At 43.6% G+C, this 24,614-nt stretch overlaps 1 protein-coding gene across 3 annotated transcripts in view; it reads right to left on the bottom strand.

Moving 5' to 3' along the window:
* NUP188 (nucleoporin 188) overlaps positions 1-24,614 on the bottom strand; it is a 61,526-nt gene that overhangs the window by 24,681 nt on the left and 12,231 nt on the right. For 2 of the 3 annotated variants that reach the window (XM_075905731.1, XM_075905733.1), the window contains 20 exons: positions 23,468-23,548; positions 22,955-22,999; positions 22,116-22,208; positions 21,881-22,000; positions 21,021-21,232; positions 20,093-20,207; positions 18,305-18,505; positions 15,935-16,024; positions 10,842-10,907; positions 9,347-9,466; positions 8,525-8,651; positions 8,207-8,362; positions 7,662-7,788; positions 7,125-7,212; positions 6,961-7,037; positions 6,386-6,500; positions 5,721-5,841; positions 5,463-5,529; positions 4,725-4,853; positions 1,455-1,511 (listed from right to left, as the gene is read on the bottom strand). In XM_075905731.1, coding sequence (XP_075761846.1) covers positions 1,455-1,511; positions 4,725-4,853; positions 5,463-5,529; positions 5,721-5,841; positions 6,386-6,500; positions 6,961-7,037; positions 7,125-7,212; positions 7,662-7,788; positions 8,207-8,362; positions 8,525-8,651; positions 9,347-9,466; positions 10,842-10,907; positions 15,935-16,024; positions 18,305-18,505; positions 20,093-20,207; positions 21,021-21,232; positions 21,881-22,000; positions 22,116-22,208; positions 22,955-22,999; positions 23,468-23,548 — 2,207 coding nt within the window. The remainder of the gene's footprint in view (positions 1-1,454; positions 1,512-4,724; positions 4,854-5,462; positions 5,530-5,720; positions 5,842-6,385; positions 6,501-6,960; positions 7,038-7,124; positions 7,213-7,661; positions 7,789-8,206; positions 8,363-8,524; positions 8,652-9,346; positions 9,467-10,841; positions 10,908-15,934; positions 16,025-18,304; positions 18,506-20,092; positions 20,208-21,020; positions 21,233-21,880; positions 22,001-22,115; positions 22,209-22,954; positions 23,000-23,467; positions 23,549-24,614) is intronic. The other variant, XM_075905732.1, reaches the window with a different exon arrangement.

Genomic DNA, 24,614 nt, shown 5'->3' with positions numbered 1-24,614 from the left:
CTCAGCTGTGCGGTGCTGCTCCTTTTGAAACACCGTGGCGGCATTTGCATGGAGCCTGGGGTTAGCTGGGGACACCAGCTGGAGAGTGCAGCAGGAGAAGTCTTTTGCAAATGTTGCACTCAGGAAAGTTACACGTTCTGTTGTCTATATCAGATGTTAAAGGATCCTCATGCTTTTGGTTTTACAGTAGATGTTTCAATTGGTAAGGGGCTGCTTTACTCTGGCTTAAAAGGAGACCAAAACAGTCAAAGAAAACACTAGTTCTGAATATTATTAAGCTTTTTAACCTTTATTAATTTAGGGACAATTGTTAGAGAGAAATACTTCAACCTTTCAACAGACCTACCCTCCCCTTAAGTCCAGGCTCCCATTTTCCCTTTTGTTTTGGAACAAAGCAGAGGTGGACAGAATGAGATGTAAGATGTCCTAACCCCTTTTCATCACATATCTTTAGGGGTGGAAAGGTATGTTCAGATGGAGATGGCCAGAGCAAGGAAATAGGAAGATGAGGCAAGATAAGGTGCTATACCTGGAGCAGAGTGAAAGGTCTGGAAGTAGGGTCACAGTGTTGGTGATAGGTTGGATGGCGTCTCAGTCTGAGGACCATTATTTCCCCCTAAATAGGCAGCAGTTTTAGGAGCTGCTTAATTTGAAATAAAGAGAAGGCAAACGTCCCCTGTTGTATGCAGGATTCTTCTGCTGTCTGTGATTTACTTGAGATCCTTCAGACAACAGACAGAGCTCATAACCCCTTCAAAACGCTAACTAGTTCCTCTTATGAAACTCTGCAGACACATGCCATGTTACCTACAACTGCTAAAAGCTGGGCACAGCAATCATCTTACACTTAAAAGCCTTAAAATCTGACCCCTTGTAAACACGAGCTTTTCCACTACAGCTTGTTAGTAACAATCCTGTGTCTCAGTTCTGAGAACGAAAACGTCACATTTGTTCTGCAAACTCAGACCAAGCCATTTTTCAGTTATGACAGGACAAAAGTTGAGCTCCCTTTGTTTCTTCAGGTTGCCATAACTAAGAAACTAACCTCAAAACTTTGCACAAAGTTTCTACTATGTTCAGTGACTATGGAGAAGAAATTTCAGCCAGAAAGGAAAATTTACATAGCAAGTCAAGTTCAAGATCAGACTAATAATGGGACTTGTTACAATCTTAATGAAAGATTTCTTACTACATCTAAATAACTCCATGAAAACAAAGAGGTAATTCAGAATTGAAACTAATGCTTTATCCTTAAGCCATCCCATCATGCCAAGGTCCTGTATGTTTCCAAATTATGGGTGATCTTACATATTACAAAGTCTATAATACACAGGGACAAGAGGATGAGATTAAAGCTAGCTTTCACCATTAGTCAGACGCCGCATGTTATCTGAACATAAAGGTTTTTTTAAAGGGGTAGGAGGTGGTTCTGGCTTGCATAATATTACACTTACTTCCACAAGTCTGCAATGCGTGCAATTCCCTTGAAATTCTCCAATGAATGAGTATAACTGTTGGACCAAACAAGTAAAATAAATCTAAAATTTCTAAGATTATGCTACTTCGTTTTTATAGAAGCAAGTCACAAGAAGCACGGAAAGGAGAAACACAGGCACGGCCAGGACAATTGAAGGACTAAATATATAAAAGCAAGAGTATCAAAAAGATTTAAAATGTCCCTGACAGATAGTGGTAAAGCCCTTGATCACACGGTATAATTGATGATGCATGCTATCTCTGCTACAGACGTAAGGTAACTGTACAAATAGCTGTGTGTAAGCTCAAAAGCTTGTCTCTCTCACCAATATAAGTTGGTCCAAAAAAAGCTTACTTCACCCACATGGTCCCCTTAATATCCTGGGACCAACACAACTTCAATGCTGCACATAAATAAGAGATAGGCATTTTAGGGAGTTGAAAGGGAAAACGCTATTGGAATGCTATTGTTAAGGAACTATTTTTGACTAACATTAAGTACCTACATTTTTTGTTAGTTTCTAAGGTGCTGCAGGACCATTCATCATTTTTTAAATTTTTTTGGCTAAGGAACAATAGCCAAGCTGTATAAACTCGGTGATGAGGCAGCATCCAACAGCTATTTTGAAATAGCCAAATATAGCAGTCCCATGTGCCTCATATGTCTATTATAGACCAAAAAGTTGAGAACCTCTAATTTCTGCATACCACTTGTGGTCTGGGAAGCAGCTGCTAGTGATCCATGGTAAGGATGTTAAAGACTAGTCGACTATCCAATAAGCATTTGATTATCAGATAGTAATGTTGCCTAGTCAATTCCCCCTCCCCCACCCCCAACCCCCCGCCTCTGCTGCCTCTATTTCATAAAGGGTACGTCTAAACTACATGCCTCCGTCGACAGAGGCATGTAGATTAGACAGATCGGCAGAGGGAAATGAAGCCGTGATTAAAATAATCGCGGCTTCATTTAAATTTAAATGGCTGCCCCGCTCTACCGATCAGCTGTTTGTTGGCAGATCGGGGCAGTCTGGACGCGCCGAGTTGACAAAGAAGCCTTTCTTGATCGGCACAGGTATGCCTCGTGAAACCAGGTTTACCTGTGCGGATCAAGAAAGGCTTCTTTGTCGACGCGGCGCGTCCAGACTGCCCCGATCTGCCGACAAACAGCTGATCGGCAGAGCGGGGCAGCCATTTAAATTTAAATGAAGCCGCGATTATTTTAATCACGGCTTCATTTCCCTCTGCCGATCTGTCTAATCTACATGCCTCCGTCGACGGAGGCATGTAGTCTAGACACACCCAAAGGGGGGGGAGAAGGGGAACTTCAAAGTGCCCCTTGAAACCCCAAAACAGTTTCAACCCCAAAGCAGCAGCTGCACAACTGATTCTAGGATCAGCTGTGCGGCAGGCTGCCCCTTTAAAACACTGTGGGGATTCAAAGGGGGCAGCCCTGGAGCCTGGGATCAGCTGGGGACTTCCCAGCTGATCCTGGGTTCTGGGGAAATGCCACGGGGAGCCCAGGGTAAACTGGAGACTCCCCAGCTGCCCCTTTGAATCACAAGGAGGCAGCATTTTAAAGGGGCAGCCTGGCACACAGCTGAACCCAGCCTCCGCGCAATTCAAAGGGGCAGCTGCTGTTGAGCCCAGGGAAGTGCCGCATGGAACCTAGGGATCAGCTGGAGACTCCCAAGCTGATCCTAGGTTCGTGGGGAGCCCAGGCTCCCCTGCCGCCCCTTTGAATCACGTGGAGGCGGCATTTTCAAAGGGGCAGCCGCAGCACAGATGATCACCTGTGCAGCCGCTGCCCCTTTGAAACTGCCGCCTCCGTGCGATTCAAAGAGGCAGAGGAGCCAGCAGGGGACTCTCAGTCCCCTGCTGACCCCGGGCTCCATGGCTTTGAAATGCACTAGAGCCCCCGCTGGGGACTGTTGGGTATTTCAAAGCAGGCACCCCCCGTGCAGCCCGGAGTCAGCGGGACTTTCCACTTGCTGATGCGGCTGTATGGGGAGTTCCACATTGCTGCTTTGAAATGTACAAGAGCCCCAAAAGGGGCTCTTGTACATTTCAAACCAGGAATGTGGAAGTGCCTATCGACTAGTCGATGCAAATTCCATCGACTAGTCGATTAGTCAATTAACTGCATTTTAACATCCTTAATCCATGGAAAGACAGCAAGCTAGATAGTGCTGACTCTCTTCCCTGTTTCCAGAATGTGCTAGGAAGAAGAGGAGGACTACATGGTAAAGCAGTATGTGCAGAACAGATAGGATGGATAGATGAAAATGAAGAGCCAAAGTAAGCAACTTGATTAACTTTCTTTAGAAAGGTCAACCCACATTAAGGCAGCTAAAAAGCTTAGATACTTTTCTAATGTTACTTTTCCACATAAACAACTACTATTATCATTAGAGATTTTGTTATTGTGAATGGGAGAGGATGTAGTCCACAAGGTCACAGCTCAAAGGACAGGTGTCCTCTATGTGTGCATGCACACACACACTTCAGGTCCAGCCTAAGAAGTCCGAAAGCCTCTGCTACAGATTATCTGTACTGCAGTCATGCAGCATCAATCTGTGAAAAACCTCTAATTCAATATTTCTAATTACTTTCATTGTATTCTAGGTTCCTTCTTTTTCAAACAGATTTGTTAAAGTAAATGAGGGATTAATTATGCTAGAAAGGCTGGGTGGGATCCTGGTTTTTCAAAACTAGAACTGCATTCAGGAATCCACCTTTTAAAACTGATTAATCAAGAAACCACAAGGACTTTCTAACAGTGCAACTTATGCTTTTTAATGGTCTATCCATGCTACTGGATTGTACTGGATTCAAGCATGATTTGAAGGCATGAAAATTGGAACTTTTGCTAGAATTTTTCTGCCTTTTACTTAATTTGGTACTTTTATATGTTGAACTTAATGATCTCTTTATAACAGCATTACTCCAAGCAAGTGCGAAAATCAAACACTCCCACATTTCATTTACATAGTGCAATACTCAGTTAGGCAAAACAAAATCAGAAATAAAAAGCAACTGCAGGAATTAGGGAATGTATATGAAGAGAATAAGAACAGAGACAGAAAGCTGTGAATAAGCAGCACATTCTTGGTAATTTCTTCAGGATTTTGATCAGAGACAGGTTGCCTCAACTGGCAGTTACACTGACTCCCAGCAACATGTTAAGTCTCATTTCAAGTATGATTTGTTGCTGCTTTTTCCATGCGGCAAGAGTGGAACATGTGACTCACCTACTGGACTGCGAGGCCATTACCATATCAATGGTGTCCACACCGATGCCCATGATGTTAATGACAGCCTGTCCTGCCTCTGTGTTGGCCAGACTAAAGATGCATAAAGATTGCAGGCTGGGGGCATTGCTGTAAGACAAGGTCACAGACATTGGAAAGCAAGCAAGCAATGAAAAGGTCCTCCCATCTGACCTGAAACACTCACTATGTTACCAGATACTACTACCATGTAGTATCAACCCAGACACTACAGGGATGAGTACATTAGAAATATGTCAGATAGAAAGATCCTACTGATCCACCAGCACCATGAAAGTCAACACAAAATAACTTCTTTCAATTTCTATATCACCTCTTCACATCATCTCTCTCCCCTTCCCCAGTATGTTTAGGTGCAAGCTTTTAGAGTAGGCACACCACCCACAGCGAAAGGGAAGGAAGTCTTAGGGGCCCTGGAACGTGCACATCTACAGAAGTATAAAATTAAGTCTAACCATTTCTTTCCTTACCCTCATTACTTTGCATAACCCTCTGGGTTTGCTCTCCCAGCTCTTCCCGCATTTCCCTGGGCTCAATGTAAACAAGGCTGACCCAGGCTGCAAAGCAGCACATTATCCTTTTGCCAATTCAATGTTTCACATTCCAAAATGGGAACAATACAACAGTGACTGAGGTATCCTGCAGCATAAATGGGGCTGCTACATATACACTGATGTGTGAAATTCACTTCCCGCTTACCTGCTGCAAGGATCCATTTCAGGGCAGAGATTCAGAATAGCATGGATGAGCTGCAGGATTAGGCACCCTGAAAAACAGGAAGAATTCAGTGTTCAGAGAGAGCAGCTGTTGAGTTCAGCAGCCATAGGTGCCATTACATTATAAAATATAAATCCAAGTGCTAATTAAGCCATTTACAGTGAAAGGGGGAAAAACAGAGAAAGACATATTCTCTCCAGAAAGAATTCATCTTGGCTTTCCCTGAAGAGCTATTCTTACCAATTCGTTCTCTCACTCCATGGGAGTTATAGCGCCATTTGTGGTAGTTTGGTAACATTTCCTTCAGCACAAACACAATGCAGGGCATCAGCCCTTGGCTCTGGGTGCTGCCAAGTTGTCCCTAAAAAAAGCAGCAACATTACAGCTTCAATCCTAGTTCAAAGGTGTGAAGTATTTGGATGGAAGACATTCAATGCTCACACTCCAAGACAGAAATAGGGGCAAGAGCAGTTCTGCACAATGCAACATAGGGACACAGGTTTATGAGCAATTTCTGTTCTTTTGCACTCAAAGCAAATAGAGATCAAATATGTTACAGAAGTAAATAGGCTTGGATCTCTAGAAAAGAAAAGCAGCAAAGAGCATTTCCCTCCAGCTTACGCAGAGCAATGTTAATGGGACTTGGAAGAGACTGAGCACTCTCGCTATCCTGCTCAAGGAGCAAGTGCAATTTGCAGCTTGAAGGTGATTGTTGGGAAGACCAAATCATGGAAAAAGTAAGAACCCCAGCACAAAAGGCAGGTGTGTTGTCAAATGGCTACCAGAAGTGCCCACCCAAGAGAACTTCCTACACTTGGTACACAACTTCAACTCATCTTCACCCTCCCCAGCTAGTGGTAACCTACGGCTGGCTGAAAACATAGGAAAACTGTAGAAACACTTACACGGACAAGAGTTGTGACTAAGTGTAGGAAGGAGATAGTGACACCATACTCGCCCTGAGGCTGTTCCACACTCATCAACAGATTCCCATAGCCTCCAGCATTCATTCCTTCAGCACTGTGGAAGGAAAAAAAAGTATATAATGTGTTTACAATAGGAACCAAGCATGATGAAGAAATGTGCTCATATGAGCAATGCAGAGAGGGATCAAACTGGAGGATGATCCTAAGTAAATATGACTCATTGAGCTTAGGTCCAATCACCCTTGCACTTAAGATGTATTTACCTTCTCCTTACTCTTATTTTATATGTCTTATTAATCTTGCTTCTGCTGCAAAAACTAGGCATGTTTATGATTTCTCTGGTGTCTCTACATGTAGAAGATATAAGGAGCTCAAATACTTGACAGTCACAGGATTCAATGGAATTGAATTTAGATTTAGGATTTTTCCAGTTTATTATATAAGAATGGAACATTAGCTATGGGAATTTTAGACAACTTGGAATTCTCACTAGTGAAACACACATCCTATGACATTATCAAGGGAAGTAAAGACACAAGGGAAAACTGAATTACCTAATCATGTGACCCATACTGGAAACTGGATTGGCAACAAATGGTAAGAAACCTGTGTGGTGAAGGTCAGCCCAAACCTAAAAAAGGAGAGAGCAGTAAAATTATACTCTCCTACACACACACACGCTATTCCATTTCAGAAAAATTAAAAGGCATCCCCTCACCTTAGCTGGCATGCGGGCTGCTAATACAGTCAAACAATTGACACAAGAAGCAATAACATCCACTGGGGGCGATATCACAGTTGTTAACCTAGGAAAAACCCAGAGTATTATGTATAAAATCTTCAGAACTTAGGCCTTTTCTACACAGTTGTTATTGTGGTATATTTCAGAGGGTGTGATTTTTCTGCTGAAATAGTTAACTCTGTACAACTGTGAGGATACAGTTATATGTAAAGCTTATTCCCCTTCCCTCTAGAAATAGCTATACCAAGTGCCTTTAAATAGATAAAACTGCATCTAGATTAGGCAGGGTTCTACTGCTATATGACTATGGTTAAAGCAGTATAACTGCTGTGTATCAGCAAAGTGATCTAGTGGTCTAAGCACAGATGCTGAAGGCAGAAACTCCAGAATTCTAATTCCAGCTCTGTAATGGACTTCCTTAACAGCCTTTAATAAAATTGGTTGTTGACCATTTTTTCCTATTTCTAGCAACTTCAGTGGCCTCTTTGCTGTCACTGTCAATCAACTACGTACCTCTGTAACAGCATATAGATCCGTGATGTGATTGGCAGAAGACAATCTGCTATGGAAACATCAGTGCTGATAACCTTGTGAACCAGGTCAATGATTGGCTTGACTCTCTGGCAGTGCTGAATCACATCTAGATAAAGCAAACTGATATTACAATCTGAAGAAATGCATAAACAGCATTTCTCTCCTTCTCTTTCTCTCTCTCTCTCTCTTCCTTGGATAATCTAGTATGATCTCTACAAGAGAGGTCCTAAACTTCAGCAAATTACTTCCCAGATTATCCGCTCTCCTTTCTTCCTCCTCCAATCTCTCCAGTTCTTCTTACTCCACTTCTCAAGTATTTGCTTCCTTCCCCCTTGTCATAGTCCTCAAAGTGATTTTAGATTCAGCCACAATACCCTTCTGTAACAGTGTCAGCCTGTTCCACTGCAAGTGGAGAATGCACCTAGGTCCAAATCCCCCTGAAATTACTCTGATTTTTTTTCATCTTACATCACATTCCTCTCTTTCTCTCAACAACATACACTCCAATTCCCAACCTGACTCACCTGCTGTCGATACAACATGGAGCAACATCTCAATTTCACAGGTGAACAATGTCCAGCTGCTGTAAGAATATTCCCATCGTACTAAGTATGCTCGGTCATCCAGCATCACTTGGCCCACTGTTCCCTGAGGTATTCGCAGATTTGTCTGGCCAAGCCCTAAGGGAAGAAGAGGAAAAGGTGAAACAAAAAACAAAGTCAGAAGCTTCAGAATGTGATCAGAAGCCAGGACACACAATTAAAATCTGTAAGCAATTTAGCGACTACAAGACTAGATCTGAAAGTGTTCCAAGGATTAATGAACCCATCCTATTTCCTTACCCAAGGGATAAAGCAGCTTTGGCACCTGTCTTCGCCAAAGGGTGCCATCTTCATGCGAGATCACATCAGGAGGCTTATGTTTGTACAATTCAATGTAGAAGGACATTTTATCTAGGAAACTGTACACCTGCAAATGGACAGAGAGGTACAGTATATAGCCGACGAACTAGAGACTCCCAAAAAGCTACTGAGTCAGGCCATTTCTAGTGAAAGGTAAGTTTACTTGAAATGCATAGTCTGCTTTCAACATGCCAACTACTACGCAGCAGAAATACTGAAACCCTTGTCCTTATGGAATTACTCTGAACTAGTGTATTAGGAAAACAGAAACCAATTACAAGAAAAACACTAAATGATAGCATCCTGACACAAGGCAATTGGCATAATCTACAAGTAGTGCTTCAGCTCTTGGCCCTGGCGAAGTGGCCTTCATAAAGTTGCAATGAAATCTATGGTTTCCCGGTTTATCATCTGCTCTCCAAATTACTTGGAATTATTATCTACTGATTGCACATCATAAAACAGCAACCGAGTTATATTCAGAACTTTGTCTTTTGTGTTAGCCTCCCTGAACATCATATTGATAGAGGAGTAGGTAGTTCCAAAATACAAAATACATTTGCGGCCCAAGCAACATTACTCCAGATTGCAGGCTCAGAAGGAAATCCTATCCAGACCTCACTGATCAAAAGGTGGCAGCTGTTACCTGAGGCTCAACAAGAGGAGAGGGGTCTCACACAATGAGAGGGAGAGGGTCTTACACAAGGATCCTTCTCTGTCCAGATATAAACAGTATTCCAAACTTTGGGCTAGTTTCCATACCTTTTTTGCAGTAGATTTATCTGACACAAGGGCTTTGAGAAGCTGCAGAAGAGGGGAGAGAAGATGGGGAAACATCCCACATACACTGTCCAGGATAATACCCAGACCTGCCGTTGGCTCCTGGAGACACAAAGGAAAAACTTTATTAAACAAAAAATGGTCAAGTGATTCTTCTGCTGGGTCAATGCAGCAGCAACTTTAGCGATGCTTAGGGCTCAGGCTGCTGGAACACTCATGTTTCATCTACAAATCTTAGCATCCAAAGGTTTAGAGCAAAACCACACTCAACTATTTGTATCATTCACTGATTCATCACAGAAAGTTAAACAAAGCAAATACCAGTCCCCATAAAACTGAACAGAGCCAGCCTGTTCCACTGTTTCCTTACCTCGTGTTCAACATAAAGCAACTGTCTCCATTCAAAAGACCACTAATCTCATCTCTATGGAACATGCACCTAATATTAATCATGAACAAAAGCATCACTCCAACCCTTAGTTTTGCTGTGATGGGCAACTAGTGTTAGTGCAGCTGGGTAAAAGAGCATGCCTGGTATAAAGTAGGAAAGTGAAATGCATCATGAGAAGCAACGAGTACCTCTAAAGACCTGTGGCACCTTAGACACTAAGAAATATATAGTATTATGAGCTTCATCAGATGAATTGGAGTGGAAATAACAGAAACTAAGATAGCTACAACAGCAAAAGAAGTACCTGTCAACTGTAGGACCCTTGTTTATGAAGCTAACTGAAGTGGACTGGAGGTGTCCTATTCATAGCTTTTGACATGAAAACGTGGATGTTAAAGGCAAGGGAAATTGGCTTTGTAATGCATTAATGAGTTATTGTCTTTATTCAAGTCCAGGATAACAGTGCCAAATTTGTAGATGAATTGCAGTTCTACAATCTCTCTCTGTAACTGAGTGGTGAAAATGCTTTGTGGAAGAATGGCTACTTTGAAATCCATGATGGAGTGACCAGGCAAGTTAAAATGTTCCCCTACAGGTTTACATGTCACCCAGTTACAGTCTCTAAGGACTACTCATTGTTTTTAAAGCTGCAGACTAACACAGCTACTCCACAGACTTTTTTGCATCATTAGAGAGTTTATGCAAGAGAAGGTGACGTTTAATCTCAACACTGCTATATCTTAGTCCTTTCTGTGACAAGAGCAATAACAGCACAGTGTTGTTCTAGCATTTAATTCTAGTGTTGCTGGTTCCAATCAGAAGTACAATGTCTACCTCCACAATGCCAGCCCTGGCTAATGTTATCATGTAAATTACTATTTGTTTCAGGATCCCTGCAACAGGGCAGGATGGGGGGAGGGACTGAGGGTAAACCATATAACAGACGCAAATGGAAACTAGCTCTGCAAGCCCTGCTAAATAGGACAACAAGGGGAACATGAACAGCCAAATTCTTTCTGTAATAAGCATATTTCAACAGGGTATGACAGCAGGCAGAAAAAGCCAAGGAAGTCCCAATATTCTCACCGTCCTCCAGAAGAGCTGAGGAATGCTGGAAGCTGCAAGAACTTCACAGGCTGCATCAATGATGTCCTTCAAAGGAAATGGGAAGAGAGGAAATGAAAACTACTTTACGCTGATAGTTGGGAAGGAAACTACCTTAAGTTTTGTTGCCTCCCTGGAAATACAATAACTTTTTTGATGCCAGCAGACCAGGTGATAGCTCATGCCATAATCCCAGGCCAATTCACTTGTGTATTAGTGCAGATTATAGGGGTTGTTAATTGTATAAGGATGTATTTGGTGCTACCCTGCATGAAAACTATGGGATGTAACATGTATTTTCCCCATTATCTGTATCCTGTTATAATATCAAATATTTACATTTACCCCTTTAATCAAATAACCCATCAATGAGAAAGATGCCTTCTATAATGCAAATGCAGAACTTTAACAGGAAAGTACTACCAGTTGAACCTCTCTAGACCGGCAACCTCGGGATCTAGCCGGTACCAAATGAGAGAATTTGCTGAACTATGGGAGGTCAATATTTTCTAGCAGTGTTACCAACACTTCCACTGTTTATTCGGTTCTAAGACGACATTTAGGGCTAAATTCGAGCTAAATAACAGTACAAAACAGAGCCAGGGCTGGAGGTGGTAAACAAACTTTATTGGACCATAGGAAACTTGGCCACACCCATGATAAGTAGACATCTAGCTAACTAAAATCATGCCGGACCACAGATGTTGCCGGACCAGAGAGTGCCATACAAGAGAGGTTCAACCTGTAATTCACGTGCATTTGAAGGCAAGTGGTCACTCTGTGTAGCAGGTTATTACATCTCTACCACCATTTGGAAATAAAGACATCGACTCAACTGAACCTATATATTATCTCTCTCTCTCTCTCTATATATATATATATATATATACAAAAAATGTTTTCCTATGGGATGACAGTGACATCATCACATCACTCTATGTCTCACCTGCCTACTCCTTTTCCTCCCCCTGACTTCTTCTCCACCCAGCTCAAGCCCGACTGCTTCCCCTTTCACTGCTTCCCCTCTCCACTTGGAATTGCTATTTTAAACCAAGCCCCTACTCCCCTTCCTCCACTCTCACCCCACAGGGCTTTCAATGCCAAGAAACATGGCACAGTAGCTGGCAGACCCCACACCACAGCCATGACAGCCCAGGGACAGGGGTGGTGGGAAGGAAGGGAAGGATACGGTGCTCAAGACAGCAGCCTGGGGACAGGCGCCAGGAGCAGGGCACTCAGCCGGGCTTATGTGCCAGCAACGGGCTCTGGGGGACTCCCTCATCTCCAGGCTCTTGGGGATCTGGAGCATAATCCCTGACAGCCTCCCCAGACAATGGAGTCAGAGCCGGGCCTGGTGCACACCACAGCGGGCTGAGGGGGAGTGGGGTGAGATAGGGCCCAGGCTAGTGGATGGGGAGGGAGGGAGAAGGGACTCTGGCTTGCCCAGGGGCTGGGGGAGAAGGAGCCCAGGCTGGTGTGGTGGGGAAAGGGGAGAAGAAGGGGCCAAGGATGGCACAGCAGGGGAGAGGGGCAGAAGGAGCCCGAGTTGGCATGGGGGGAGGGAGAAGGGGCCTTGGCTGGCACAGCCACAGCTCGGTCCCCCTGGTGGCCAGGGGGAGAACTGGGGTTGCCTACCCCCTGCGAGAGGGAGGTTGGCGAGCACAGTGAGTAGGGGCACAGCCCCCTAGTCTTCTTTAATCTTGCAATAATTCATTTCCTTTTCTTAGTTAATAAATCTATCGTTAGTTTACCATAGAACTGGCTACCACTGTTGTCTTTGATGTGAAAACTTCAGAAAAGCAGACTTCAACTCCCTCAGAGACCTGATGGGCAGAATCCCCTGGGATGCTGACATGAAAGGGAAAGGAGCCCAGGACAGCTGGCAGTATTTTAAAGAAGCCTTATTGAAGGCACAGAAAGAAACCATCCTGATGCGTAGCAAGAGAAGCAAATATGGTAGGAGACCAGATTGGCTTACTGGGGAAATCCCTGGTGAACTTAAGCACAAAAAGGGAACTTACAAAAAGTGGAAACTTGGACAGATGACTAGAGAGGGTATAAATATATAGCTCAAGAATGCAGGGGAGTTATCAGGAAGGCGAAAGCGCAATTGGAATTGCAACCCGCAAGGGATGGGAAGGATAACAAGAAAGGTTTCTACAGGCATGTTAGCAAGAAGGTGATCAGAGAGGGTGTGGGGCCCCTACTGGATGAGGACAGTAACCTAGTGACAGATGACGGGGGTAAAATTGAAGTACTTAATGCCTACTTTGCCTCTGTCTTCACGGACAAGGACAGCTCCCAGACTAACGCGCTAAGTGATGCAATATGGGACAAAGGTGGAGAGCCCTTGGTGGGGAAAGAACAGGTTAGGAACTATTTAGAAAAGCTAAACGTACATAAATCCATGGGTCTGAACTTAATATATACGAGGGTACTGAGGGAGTTGGCAAATGTCATTGAGGAGCCTTTGGCCATTTATCTTTGAAAAGTCGTGGAGATCAGGAGAGATCCCGGATGACTGGAAAAAGGCAAATGCAGTGCCCATCTTTAAGAAAGGGAAGAAGGACGATCCAGAGAACTATAGGCCGTTCAGTCTTACCTCAGTACCTGGAAAAATCATGGAGGGGATTCTCAAGGAATCCATTTTGAAGCACTTGGAAGAGGGGAAAGTGATCAAGAATAGTCAGCATGGATTCATGAAGGCCAAGTCGTGCCTGGCCAATCTGATTAGCTTTTATGATGAGTTAACTGGCTCCGTGGATATGGGGAAGTCAGTGGACGTGATATACCTTGACATTAGCAAGGCTTTTGATACGGTCTCCCACAATATTCTTGCCAGCAAGTTAAGGGAATGTGGATTGGATAAATGGACAGTAGGAGGGATAGAAAACTGGCTAGAAGGTCGGGCCCAGCAGGTAGTGATCAACGGCTCGATGTCAGGATGGCAGTCGATTTCTAGCAGAGTGTCCCAAGGTTCGATTCTAGGACCGGTTTTGTTCAACATCTTTATTAATGACCTAGATGAGGGCATGGATTGCACTCTCAGCAAGTTTGCAGATGACACTAAGCTAGAGGAAGAGGTAGATACGCTGGAGGGCAGGGATAGAGTCTGGAGTGATTTAGACAAATTGGAGGATTGGGCCACAAGAAATCTGATGAGGTTCAACAAGGACAAGTGTAGAGTCCTGCACTTGGAACGGAAGAATCCCAAGCATAGTTACAGGCTGGGGACCGACTGCCTAAGTAGCAGTTCTGAAGAAAAGGACCTGGGGATTACAGTGGATGAGAAGCTGGACATGAGTCAACAGTGTGCCCTTGTAGCCAAGAAGGCTAACGGCATATTAAGTTGCATTTAGAGGAGCATTGCCAGTTGCTCCAGAGATATGATTATTCCTCTTTACTCGGCTCTGGTGAGGCCACATCTGGAGTATTGTATCCAGTTCTGGGCCTCCAATTACAGAAAGGATATGGATACGTTGGAGAGGGTCCAGCGGAGGGCAACTAAAATGATTAGGGGGTTGGAGCATATGACCTACGAGGAGAGGCTGAGGGAGTTGGGTCTATTTAGTCTGCAGAAGAGAAGAGTGAGGGGGGATTTGATAGCAGCCTTCAACTTCCTGAAGGGGGGTTCCAAAGAGGATGGAGAAAGGTTATTCACAGAAGTGATGGATGGCAGAACAAGGAACAATGGTCTCAAGTTGCGGAGGGAGAGGTCCAGGTTGGATATTAGGAAAAACTATTTCACTAGGAGGGGTGATGAAGCACTGGACTGGGTTACCTAGAGAAGTACTGGCGTCTCCATCCCTGGAGGTGTTTAAGTCTCGGCTTGAAAAAGCCCTCACTGGGTTGATTTAATTGGGATTGGTCCTGCCTTGGGCAGGGGGCTGGACTAAATGGCCTTCGAAGGTCTCTTCCAGCTCTATGGTACTATGATTCTATGAACTAGAATGCAACTCGAGCTGAGTGAGTGACAGGTTTTCTTGGCACTGGGAGTGATTCGGAACATTTGGGATTTTTGGCATAAATGACCATATATCACCAGTTTGTCCAGGTAGCAAGATACACTTCATAACTCTACTTTGAGACAGTTAAAATAATGCAAGAGCTCATAAAATTTTATTACAGAACACACCACCAGTTTGGCATCCCTGCCCTGCTTTTGCAAATTTGCTCTGATATAGCACCCATGAGTGTGACCCACTCCAAGCAGCGAGACAACAGACATTCCCCAAATTGGAACTGCACACCCTAATCAAAACAGGAGGAAATATACAAGCCCATTTTAACCCAAATACACACTAACTCTCTCTAAAATCATGCTGACTGCCATGAACTGACTGGCATGGGATTTATACCATAGTAAATCTGCTATGGAACTAATGCAGTGAATACTGTTCTCCTCACTCTAGGAGCTCAGTGACATTATGATTTATCTTATCCCCATTTCTTTCTGACCAATACTCCAGCATTTGCTATGAAACCATTGGCTCAAAATGTAAAAAATACTACTCTATATCTTCAATTAGCACCCAGCAGAGGCATTGACAGTTTTCAGAGTTGGAAAAACCACAAAGTTTAGGTTACACACAGAGGGTATGTCTAGACTACAGGGTTTTGTCGATATAAGTGGACTTTTGTTGACAAAACTATACCTGCGTCCACACTGCCTTTGAGTTATGTCGACATAATGTCGACAAAACTCAGCAGTTTTGTCGACGTCTGTAAACCTTTCTACGAGGAATAACGCCTTTTGTCGACAGAGTTCTGTCGATAGAAGGCATTATTGCATCTACACTGTCATGTCGACAAAGCGGTTTGCTTTGTCGACAGAACTGGATGTAGTCTAGACGCTCTTTGTTGACAGAAGCTTTGTCGACAGTATCTGTTGACAAAATTTCTGTCGACAAAACCCTGTAATCTAGACATACCCCTAGAGTGAAACACCGTGCCATACTTTCAGAACTTTTATGCAGTGGATGCAATCCTAAACACAGAATTTGCACGCAGAATCCAGGTGGCCAGTTTTGAATGGTAGCTTATACTGAATAAGACAATGAGCCTTTGACACTCACCTGCTGATTACCTAACGTATGTAGTTCCAGTGAGGTCAGAACAAAGGAAAGCAGCCCATAAACACACATGCAAGCTGTGCTGGCAGTACACTGTAATGCAAAAGACAGGAGAGTGAGTGATAGTGAAGACTTTAAATCAGAGGTCTCAAAATCAAAGCCAGTGCCACAAGCAGTACCACATTTATGGCCCAAGAAGTACCACAATGCAGACTGCCTGTGGCTGCTGACATTTGAGTCCATGTGGTGCAGGGGTGTGTGTCCACACTCTTCCCCCCAAGCCCAGCCCCTGCTCCACCCGAGCCCCACTTCCAGAGGTGGTGGAAGAGCGGAACAGGCTGCCGCATCACCTGTGTGCCACAACGAGTGCAGGGCACCCAAACCTTACTGCCAGCGCCAGCCCAACCAGAGCCCTGCAAGCTAACCTGAGTATATAGGGCCAGTGGCGGCAACAGGAACCCTCAGGGGAGAGGTGGTTAATCATCTGGGGTGGCAGACAGGGCTGAGGGATGCACAGGAGAGGGATGCACAAAGACATCCCCTCCCTGAAACCTGCCAGGGGGAGGGAAGGGGCTGCCCGCTGGCCTGCTAGGAAGATTTGAGGATTGACACTGGCCCTAAAGTAAATTAAGTTTAATACCCCTGCTCTAAAACCTATTCAAGAGCCATTACAGATCACACGCAAAAGCCCTCAGTCTCCTTGGAACATTATGGATGTGTGCTTCTGAGCAACTTAGGGATGGTAAATTTCGATTAATCAGCTAATTGAGTAGTCGATGGAATTTCCAGACTACTCAATTAGTGATAAGAGAGTGCTCACTATCCTGCTGCGCCTCTCCCTTCAAAATGTACAAGAGCCTCCCACAGCTCCTGTACATTTCAAAGGGAGAGGAGCAGAACTGTTTCAATCCCCGCACTTGCTGTTTCCCCACAGAGCAAAGGGGGGAAGCAACTAGTCGAGTTTCTACTCCACTAACCAATAAGCATTTGCTTATCAGACAGTCGACTAGCTGACTAGTCACTTACATCCCTACAGCAGGGGTGGCCAACCTAAATCTCAGAAGGAGCCAGAATTTACCAATGCACATGGCCAAAGAGCAACATTTCTGTGTCACCAGCCCTGATCATCTCCCCACCACCACTCTCAGCACATCCAGCCCACAAGCAGCCCTACCAGTCAGTGCCTCCTTCTCCTTCTGTCCACTGTGATCAGCTACTTCTCAGTGGGAGACACTGGAGGGGGGGAAGCATGGGTGTGATAGGCTCAGTGGAGAGGGTGGGTAAATGACAGGATCCTAGGGGGAAAGGGTGGAGGGGGGCAGAGCTGGGGTTGAACAGTGAGCACCCTCCGGCCCAGTGGGAAGTTGGCAACTGTAGCTCTAGCCCTGGATTTGGTACCTATGTAAGGAGCCACATATTAACTTATAAGAGCTGCATGTAGCTCTGGAGACACAGGTTGGCCACCCCTACCCTAGAGCAACTGCCCCGTTTTCTGCAGGTATATAAGAGAGGGTATATCAGCTTCCCTGCTCTCTACCCTGTGCACTAGCCAATGTACCTATGGGAGCAGCAGTCAATGAAATGCCAAACAAAACTACCTAAATTCTTATGAGCTAATGTGTCTAAATGCAACCCACCTACCACCATTAGAACTCTCTTCAAAACTATCATAAAAAGAAACACCCAATGGTCAGAAAAATGGGAGAGCTCTTCTTCCACCAATGTCAGGCTGACTGACTGCTACAGGAGCCTTAGAACAATTTGTTCCTGTAAACGACACTGTAATGAAACTGTCTGTGGAAAATGATACTGGAAGTCAAGAGCTGCAATTGCTGGTGCATCCATGGAGTCAACTTAATAAACAAGGTAAGTATGAAAGCAATAAATGCTCATGAAATCACAGTGTTTCAGGCCAGAAGGGACCACCAGATCATCCTATTTGATCTTCCATCTATCACACTACTCTAAACTCACCCTAGCAAACAGAATCAGACCAAAATATTACACAGCCCTTAGGAGACTGGGCAAAATTATTGTATGCCAAGGCAGAGACCAAGAGACCCAGGCATCAGTGAGCAAGGGTCATGAAATGTTGAGCTATACCCACATACATAAACAGAGCAGATTTTCCAATCACTGGACAGATCTGGACCTTCTCCAACCAGATTTAGTTCCTAGCAGAATGACTTGGGGAAATAAAATTTTAATTTACCTTCTAAACCTACAAATACGTCATTTAACACTTCCCTAGGCACTCTACTCTGTTCATGGCTGGAATCAGACTTACCCACCTTCCCCTAAATCTTCTCGCTACCCGTATCATAGAGCCTCCTCACCCAGAATAACTTACAAACATGACAATGGGAAACTTACATTCTTCCCCCCACTGCTGAGTGATCGAAGCAGCTTTGTCAGGTACTGGAATACATTCAGCTGGATAGCAGTACTGCCCATTCGCCTGATTGCATTGGTCGATTCCTCTGGAGTTACTGTGTGACGGAGCAAAGCCCAGGCCAAGAGCACAGGGGCATGATGTGGGATGTCCCCTAAAGTCAGCAGCAGATGGTCCATTTCCTGGTCAGAAGACAGGATACAAGCCAAGAAGCCAATACAGTATGAAAGAAACCTGATCACTCAACTGACTGGGGTTTAGCTCCAATAATCACCTAATTCATGCAGATAAATATCTTATATAAAAACATTATTTATAGCGCTGACCAAGTTGTACTTTTAGGAAGAAACTGCTAGGCATGGGTTTGGGGGTTATTTTTGTTTGGTTTCTTTCGTTTTTGTTTTTTTGGTCATGCTGATTCATATACTTTGGGGAAGGATCTAAGAGTGTCACAAATTAAAGGACATCCTACTCTAATGTAAATAACGGATAGCTCCTTGTTTAAATGGAAGTTTGTTGCTGTTTTGCGGTGAAATTTTAACATGTGAAATTCCATGTCGTGTGCAAAGATCAGTGAGCAGGACAACACAAGAGTTTCCACTTTAACTTAATGAACCCTCTGTGCTTTTCTAGCTCCCACATATTTTCTTCTCTGAAAAACCCTTGATATCCCCGACTCATAGAACTGGAAGGAACCTTGAGAGGTCGAGCCCAGTCCCCTCCACCATGGCAGGACCAAGCACCATCGAGAACCCTAACCCTAACCTGCTCTTAGGAATCTCCACGGAGAGGGATTCCACAACCGCCCTAGGCAATTTATTCAAGTGCTTAACCACCCTGACAGTAGGAAGTTATGTCCAACCTAAACTTCTTCCCATGCTGCAATTAAAGGCCATTGCTTCTTGCCCTATCATCAGGAGTTAAGGAGAATAATTTTTCTACCTGCCCTGTTCCTTGTAACAACATTTTAAATACTTGAAAGCTGTTACGTCCCTTCTCAGTCTTCTCTTTTTCAAACTAAACAAATCCAGTTCTTTCAATCTTTCCTCATAGGTCATGTTTTCAAGACCTTTAATTATTTTTGTCAGTCTTCTCTGAATCTTATCCAATTTCTCCACCTTTCCTGAAATGTGATTCCCAGAACTGGACACAATACTCCAACTGAGGCCCAATCAGCACAGAGAAGTGCAGAAAAATTACTTACGTTTTGGTACTAGGGATGTAACATCCCATTTAATTGGTTAACCAGTTAACCATAGTGTTTAACTAGTTAACCAATTAAGGAGGAGCAGGCGGGGAGGTGGGAGGCTGAAGGGATGCGGCTGAGATGGAGCATCCATGACTGCGGCAGGCCCCGTGGGGCGGAAGCAGGCCCCTGCCTATGATGGGTGGGGAGCTGCTCCAGCCCACACCAATTAACCGGAACCAGTAAGCATCACTCATTAAAGGTGAGGACTACTTGTTAATTACTTAAACTGTCACATTCCTACTTGGTACTACACCACAGATGTTTAATTTGTCCCCATTTTGAAGTCCATGTTAATACTATTTCTTTGCTCCTCCCCACCCTTCCTAAACCTTCAGGAAACACGGAAGATATACCACTTCCTTCTTACTTGCCCCATATTGTAATGTAGACATTAGTTCAGTGGCCAATATCTCACAGACAATTCCTGCTTGCAGAGCTCCAGCAGCTCTACCCTGGGCAACCAAAATCATCTCTAATTACAGAAGAACTCCAAATAGCAAGAGACTTATTGATAGCTTACCTGGTGCACATGCCCATTACTGGCAAATTTATGTTCCTCTGTCCTATCGTCCAACACACGCTCATGCAGGGAGTCAATTTCCATGCCCTCCACCAGGATAAGAGCACTGAAATAACTGGAGGAGAGGACAAAGGGAAGGGAGCAAGAAAAAAAAAAACACAGAAATTCTGTTTTAAAGAGCCAATAGGAAAGAGAGAAGTAAAGGCTGGACAATGGAACAGTCCATCAGCTTTACATTTACCTAGAACCTGGGGTACCAACACTCTACACTCCTGGAAGAGGCGGGGCCTTGAGCAGAAGGAGCAGGGCTGGGGCAGCCAGCCCTCCACACTGTGCCCCCTCCTGCCCCAGCCCTGAGCTACATGGAATGGATGCTCCGGCAGGGATTTAAAGGGCCCAGGGCTCTGGCCACTGCCATTGCTACTGTAGCAGCAGCAGCCAGGAGCCCCAGGTCACTTTAAATTGCCAGGGAGCAACTGCCCCCAACCCCATCAGCAGGCCTGCCTAGTATTCTCCTGAAGAATCAAAAATATGTGAAATTCAGATCAATAAACAAAACAGCCGAAATTCTTGGATCTTGGTGTGACAACAAGTGACAAATTAGATCTTCAAAACTATTTATTGCTGGCTGAACAGTCACAAAATAGGAAAGCCATTTATTCCAATCTGAAGATGGCTTCTTTTCCTCTGCCTATTTCTACAATGTTACCTACCACATAGTAGGTTTTCAGTGCCCAAATATCTACTGGCTGTGTCTTCAGTCCAATCTAAAGAAACCTTTTAGAAACTAAAACAAAGGTTGTAAGGATAAACACTGTTTACACAAGTAGTGGTTGCAAGGCACTAGCATGAAATACACCTATATTTTGTATTGAACAAGTCCCTTGTCCAGTTGCATACTGATCCTGCACATACACACAATACTTACCCAATACGATCCACAAGGTGATCCATGCTTTCATCCACCAAGTGCCTGTTGGTCTGTCTACAGCCAAATCCCTGGTCTTTGAATAGCCGGGCAAAGGCTAGCAGCTCATCAGGAGCCATCTCAAAGTATGCATAGTAAAGGAAGATGACTTCTAGGAGCATGGACTGCTCACGGAGGCACTGCACAAACCAGCGGGACACCTGACGCTCTGTCTGTTCAAGGAGAAGAGTCCAAACAAACAGGTCAATTGAAGCACCTTGAAATGAAGAGTGACTGGGGCAAATCAGTTTGCATGAATGATAAGGGAACTCGCTCTTCTGTCACACCAGAAAAGCTGTTCAAAAGTCATCCCCTCAATGGCAGTTGGTGTATCCCACAATTTATAATATTAAGATTAAGGTAAAAACAAAAGACATTGGGATTATGGGATCCTTATGCAGCCCACAAAGCTGAAGACAGGAAAAATACATAGCCAGGCCCAGAAGAAACCAAGCTGCCAGGATGCTAGATGATTTAGTTTCACAATTCTGCAGGTATTATTTAAAAATAAAACATTACTAAGAGTAAACATAGCTTTCTGCTTAAAACAAATTATGCACCACTCCAAAACCCTAGAATAATAGCTCCCTGCCCTTTTTACCAAGGGGATTAGAGTTCAAATCACAAGCTCAGAGTCTAGCTCTTGAAACAAGATGTGTTCAGAGTACTACTAAAGGGAAACAATTCCCTTAAGTTCCTTAAAAGGCTGGAAATGTCCTTGTTAACTGTGTTTAAATATATTCACTTTATATTAATTAGCCAACCATGAAGCGAGAAAAGAATGTACAACTCTGATGAAGGATAGCAAAGAAACAAAATACCATGAGATTTCCATGTGTTTCCCACGTAGGAGCTTCTGCTTTGTATAGATCTTCAAACTGTTTCCGGTAATTAGGAACCAGCTCCTTATCCAGCTTCTCAACACACTGCGAGTATTGTGCCTTTCAAAAAATAACCCAAACACCACACACGTATAAGCTTTGTAGATACATAGACAGACAAACAATGTCTCACTTAACAGTGAGATGAGATTTAGTAAAAGGTTCAAGTATTCACCATGTAGGGGTGCCTCTCATCCTGAAAATAAGTGAGTAAGTTGAGGACACAGCGCAGAATGCACAGTCTTTCTTCATAGTAATAGTCAGCAAGCTGTGAAAACACAATGTCATCAGTATCACTTGTGCTGTGTCTAACTCTCTCTTCCCTCCCCTCCCCTCATTGTTGATACCTCCCACCAAACTGCAATGACTACGCTCATAAACTTACAATGCCCATGCACTACCTATAACAGATGCTTGAAAGTAACATCATGACTTCAGTTAGATAGTTTAAGTCATCTGACAAAGCATCCAGTTCACTCTTACGCATGTGCATGCACGCCCCCTTCATAACAGATTCTGTCATTCCACTGCTAACTGAGAAAGAAAAAAAAAGGCAGAGTAAACAAGGAGAGACGAGATCTTAATCTCTTTATCCTCTTGGATTCATAGCTACACAGATGTGATATTGAGTCCCTTTTCCAAAGTCATCTCTATGGATGACAACTAAGCACATAACTGCAAAGCAGGGGATATCCTAGGAGTGCTTATTTCTACACTGCACAGTTTCTATCAGCACAGCCAAAAGGTCTCTTGCATAGTAACTGTTTGTGTTGTTCTAGTCTATGGCCAGCCATTTTTTTATAAAACATTTTGAGATCTGCTGATGAATTCTGCTACATAAAGAGCAAGGTATTACTACTTCTTCACAAATTAATGAGAAAAATCCCCCCAGATTTGCTCTTTACATGGAAGGGATACTTCAACCATGCCCAGTTTTTCTTGACCATAGCAAACAAAATTAATTCATTGCCAACATCTCTTTTTAAAATGAAAAGAAGGATGAAAACTACTGACCTTCAGCATCAGAGCCTGACTCTGTCTTTCATCCTGTAGAACAGTCTGCAATCAAAACACAACAGAATGAGGAAGTGACCTTAATGCACCTTAGCCTACACTAGTCACCAAAACCTCATACTGAGAGCAATGAAAGGTATATAAGACACATCATTACTTGTGAGAGGACTGAGTCACAGAGCACACATTCTCACTTGAAAGCATCAATTTCTCTCTTACTCCTTTCATTTTTAATCCACACTCCCTCTCTAAGAAACCTGTCAGTACATATTCCTATGGCTAAGAGTTCAAATAAATATCAAAGGCTCACATGAGAAGGACTGGATATACGAGAAGACTGGATCAGTAGCCCAAATATCTCATTTCTATAATGTACTTGAGCATCAGAAATTGGGCGGGGGGAAAAGGGTCCCAAAATAATTTCTAATTCTAGACTTAAACATCATGCACAGCTATCCACTGGAGTTAAGGAGGAAAAGAGGAAGTAGCATGATGATGGCACATACTACAGACCTTAAGGGAGTCCCGGGTCCCTCTGTAATCCTCTTGGAGATAACACTGCAATAGCTGTACACTCTGTTCTTCATCCAGTCCCTAAAACAAGAGAGAGATGCACAGACACAGAGAGGAATAAGACAAGGTAGCTAAGTGTATCAAAAGGTGCAAAACCACTCCAAATATTCAGGTAATTCTTCCAAAAGTCAACAGTGCAAACGTGTTTCCTCTATGGCTTTTAGCAGTTACGGTCAGCAGGATTGGTTTGATTGTTTGTGGAAAGCAGAACACGTACATTGTCAAAAAATGTAGATATAGCTAGTTCAGCTTCAGAAGTATAATGGCTCAATAAAGTATAATGCCTCTCATAAACTGATCACCTTGTTCTATCTTCAAACTGGAAGGAACCCAATACTATGGGTAATTAATCAGGCCTTTCCAACATGAAATGGGATTTGAGTGTCCAAGTTCTGATGCCTTCCTTCATAAAGCATGATTTTCAGAAGGCAAATGCTAAGCACTTCCTGAAAAACAGCTCTTTTAGGCAATCTCAATTTAGGCACCAAAAATTAAGGAACCCAAAAGTCACTAGTCACTTACGAAAATTTTATCTTACTGCCTCAGTTCTTGATATATCCTTAAATTCAATTCTACTGAAAATTTAAAAAATTATTAAACTTAACTGAATTTCAGAATCTGATACTCTTCTTGTTTTAGAAATATGACTTCAACCTGACAAACTCTCACCGTATAAAAACATGTGTGTCCAGAATGGAATTGGAAAAGAAAAAATTTAGGCAAAAGACTCAGCATAGAGAAAGTAACTTTATCCAGATACCAGGATATAAATTAGAAAAGATTACACTTCAGTTATCTCCTTTAGGGTATGTCTACACTGCCACCCTAGTTCGAACTAAGGTGGCCAATGTAGGCATTCGAACTTGCAAATGAAGCCCAGGATTTAAATATCCCAAGGCTTCATTTGCATGTTCCCGGGCGCCGCCATTTTTAAATGCCCCATAGTTCGAACTACCTGCAAGAAGGTATTCCTTGCAGGAGGAATAACAGTAGTTCGAATTAGGAGCTTTAATTCAAACTACCTAGTCAGTGCCGCGTGTAGCCGTGGGCAGGTAGTTCAAACTACAGGGCATTTAAAAATGGCAGC

This window comes from Pelodiscus sinensis, chromosome 22 (genome assembly GCF_049634645.1).
Source record: "Pelodiscus sinensis isolate JC-2024 chromosome 22, ASM4963464v1, whole genome shotgun sequence".
In the NCBI taxonomy this organism is placed as follows: Eukaryota; Metazoa; Chordata; order Testudines; family Trionychidae; genus Pelodiscus; species Pelodiscus sinensis.
This window is presented reverse-complemented; position numbering and strand designations above follow the sequence as displayed.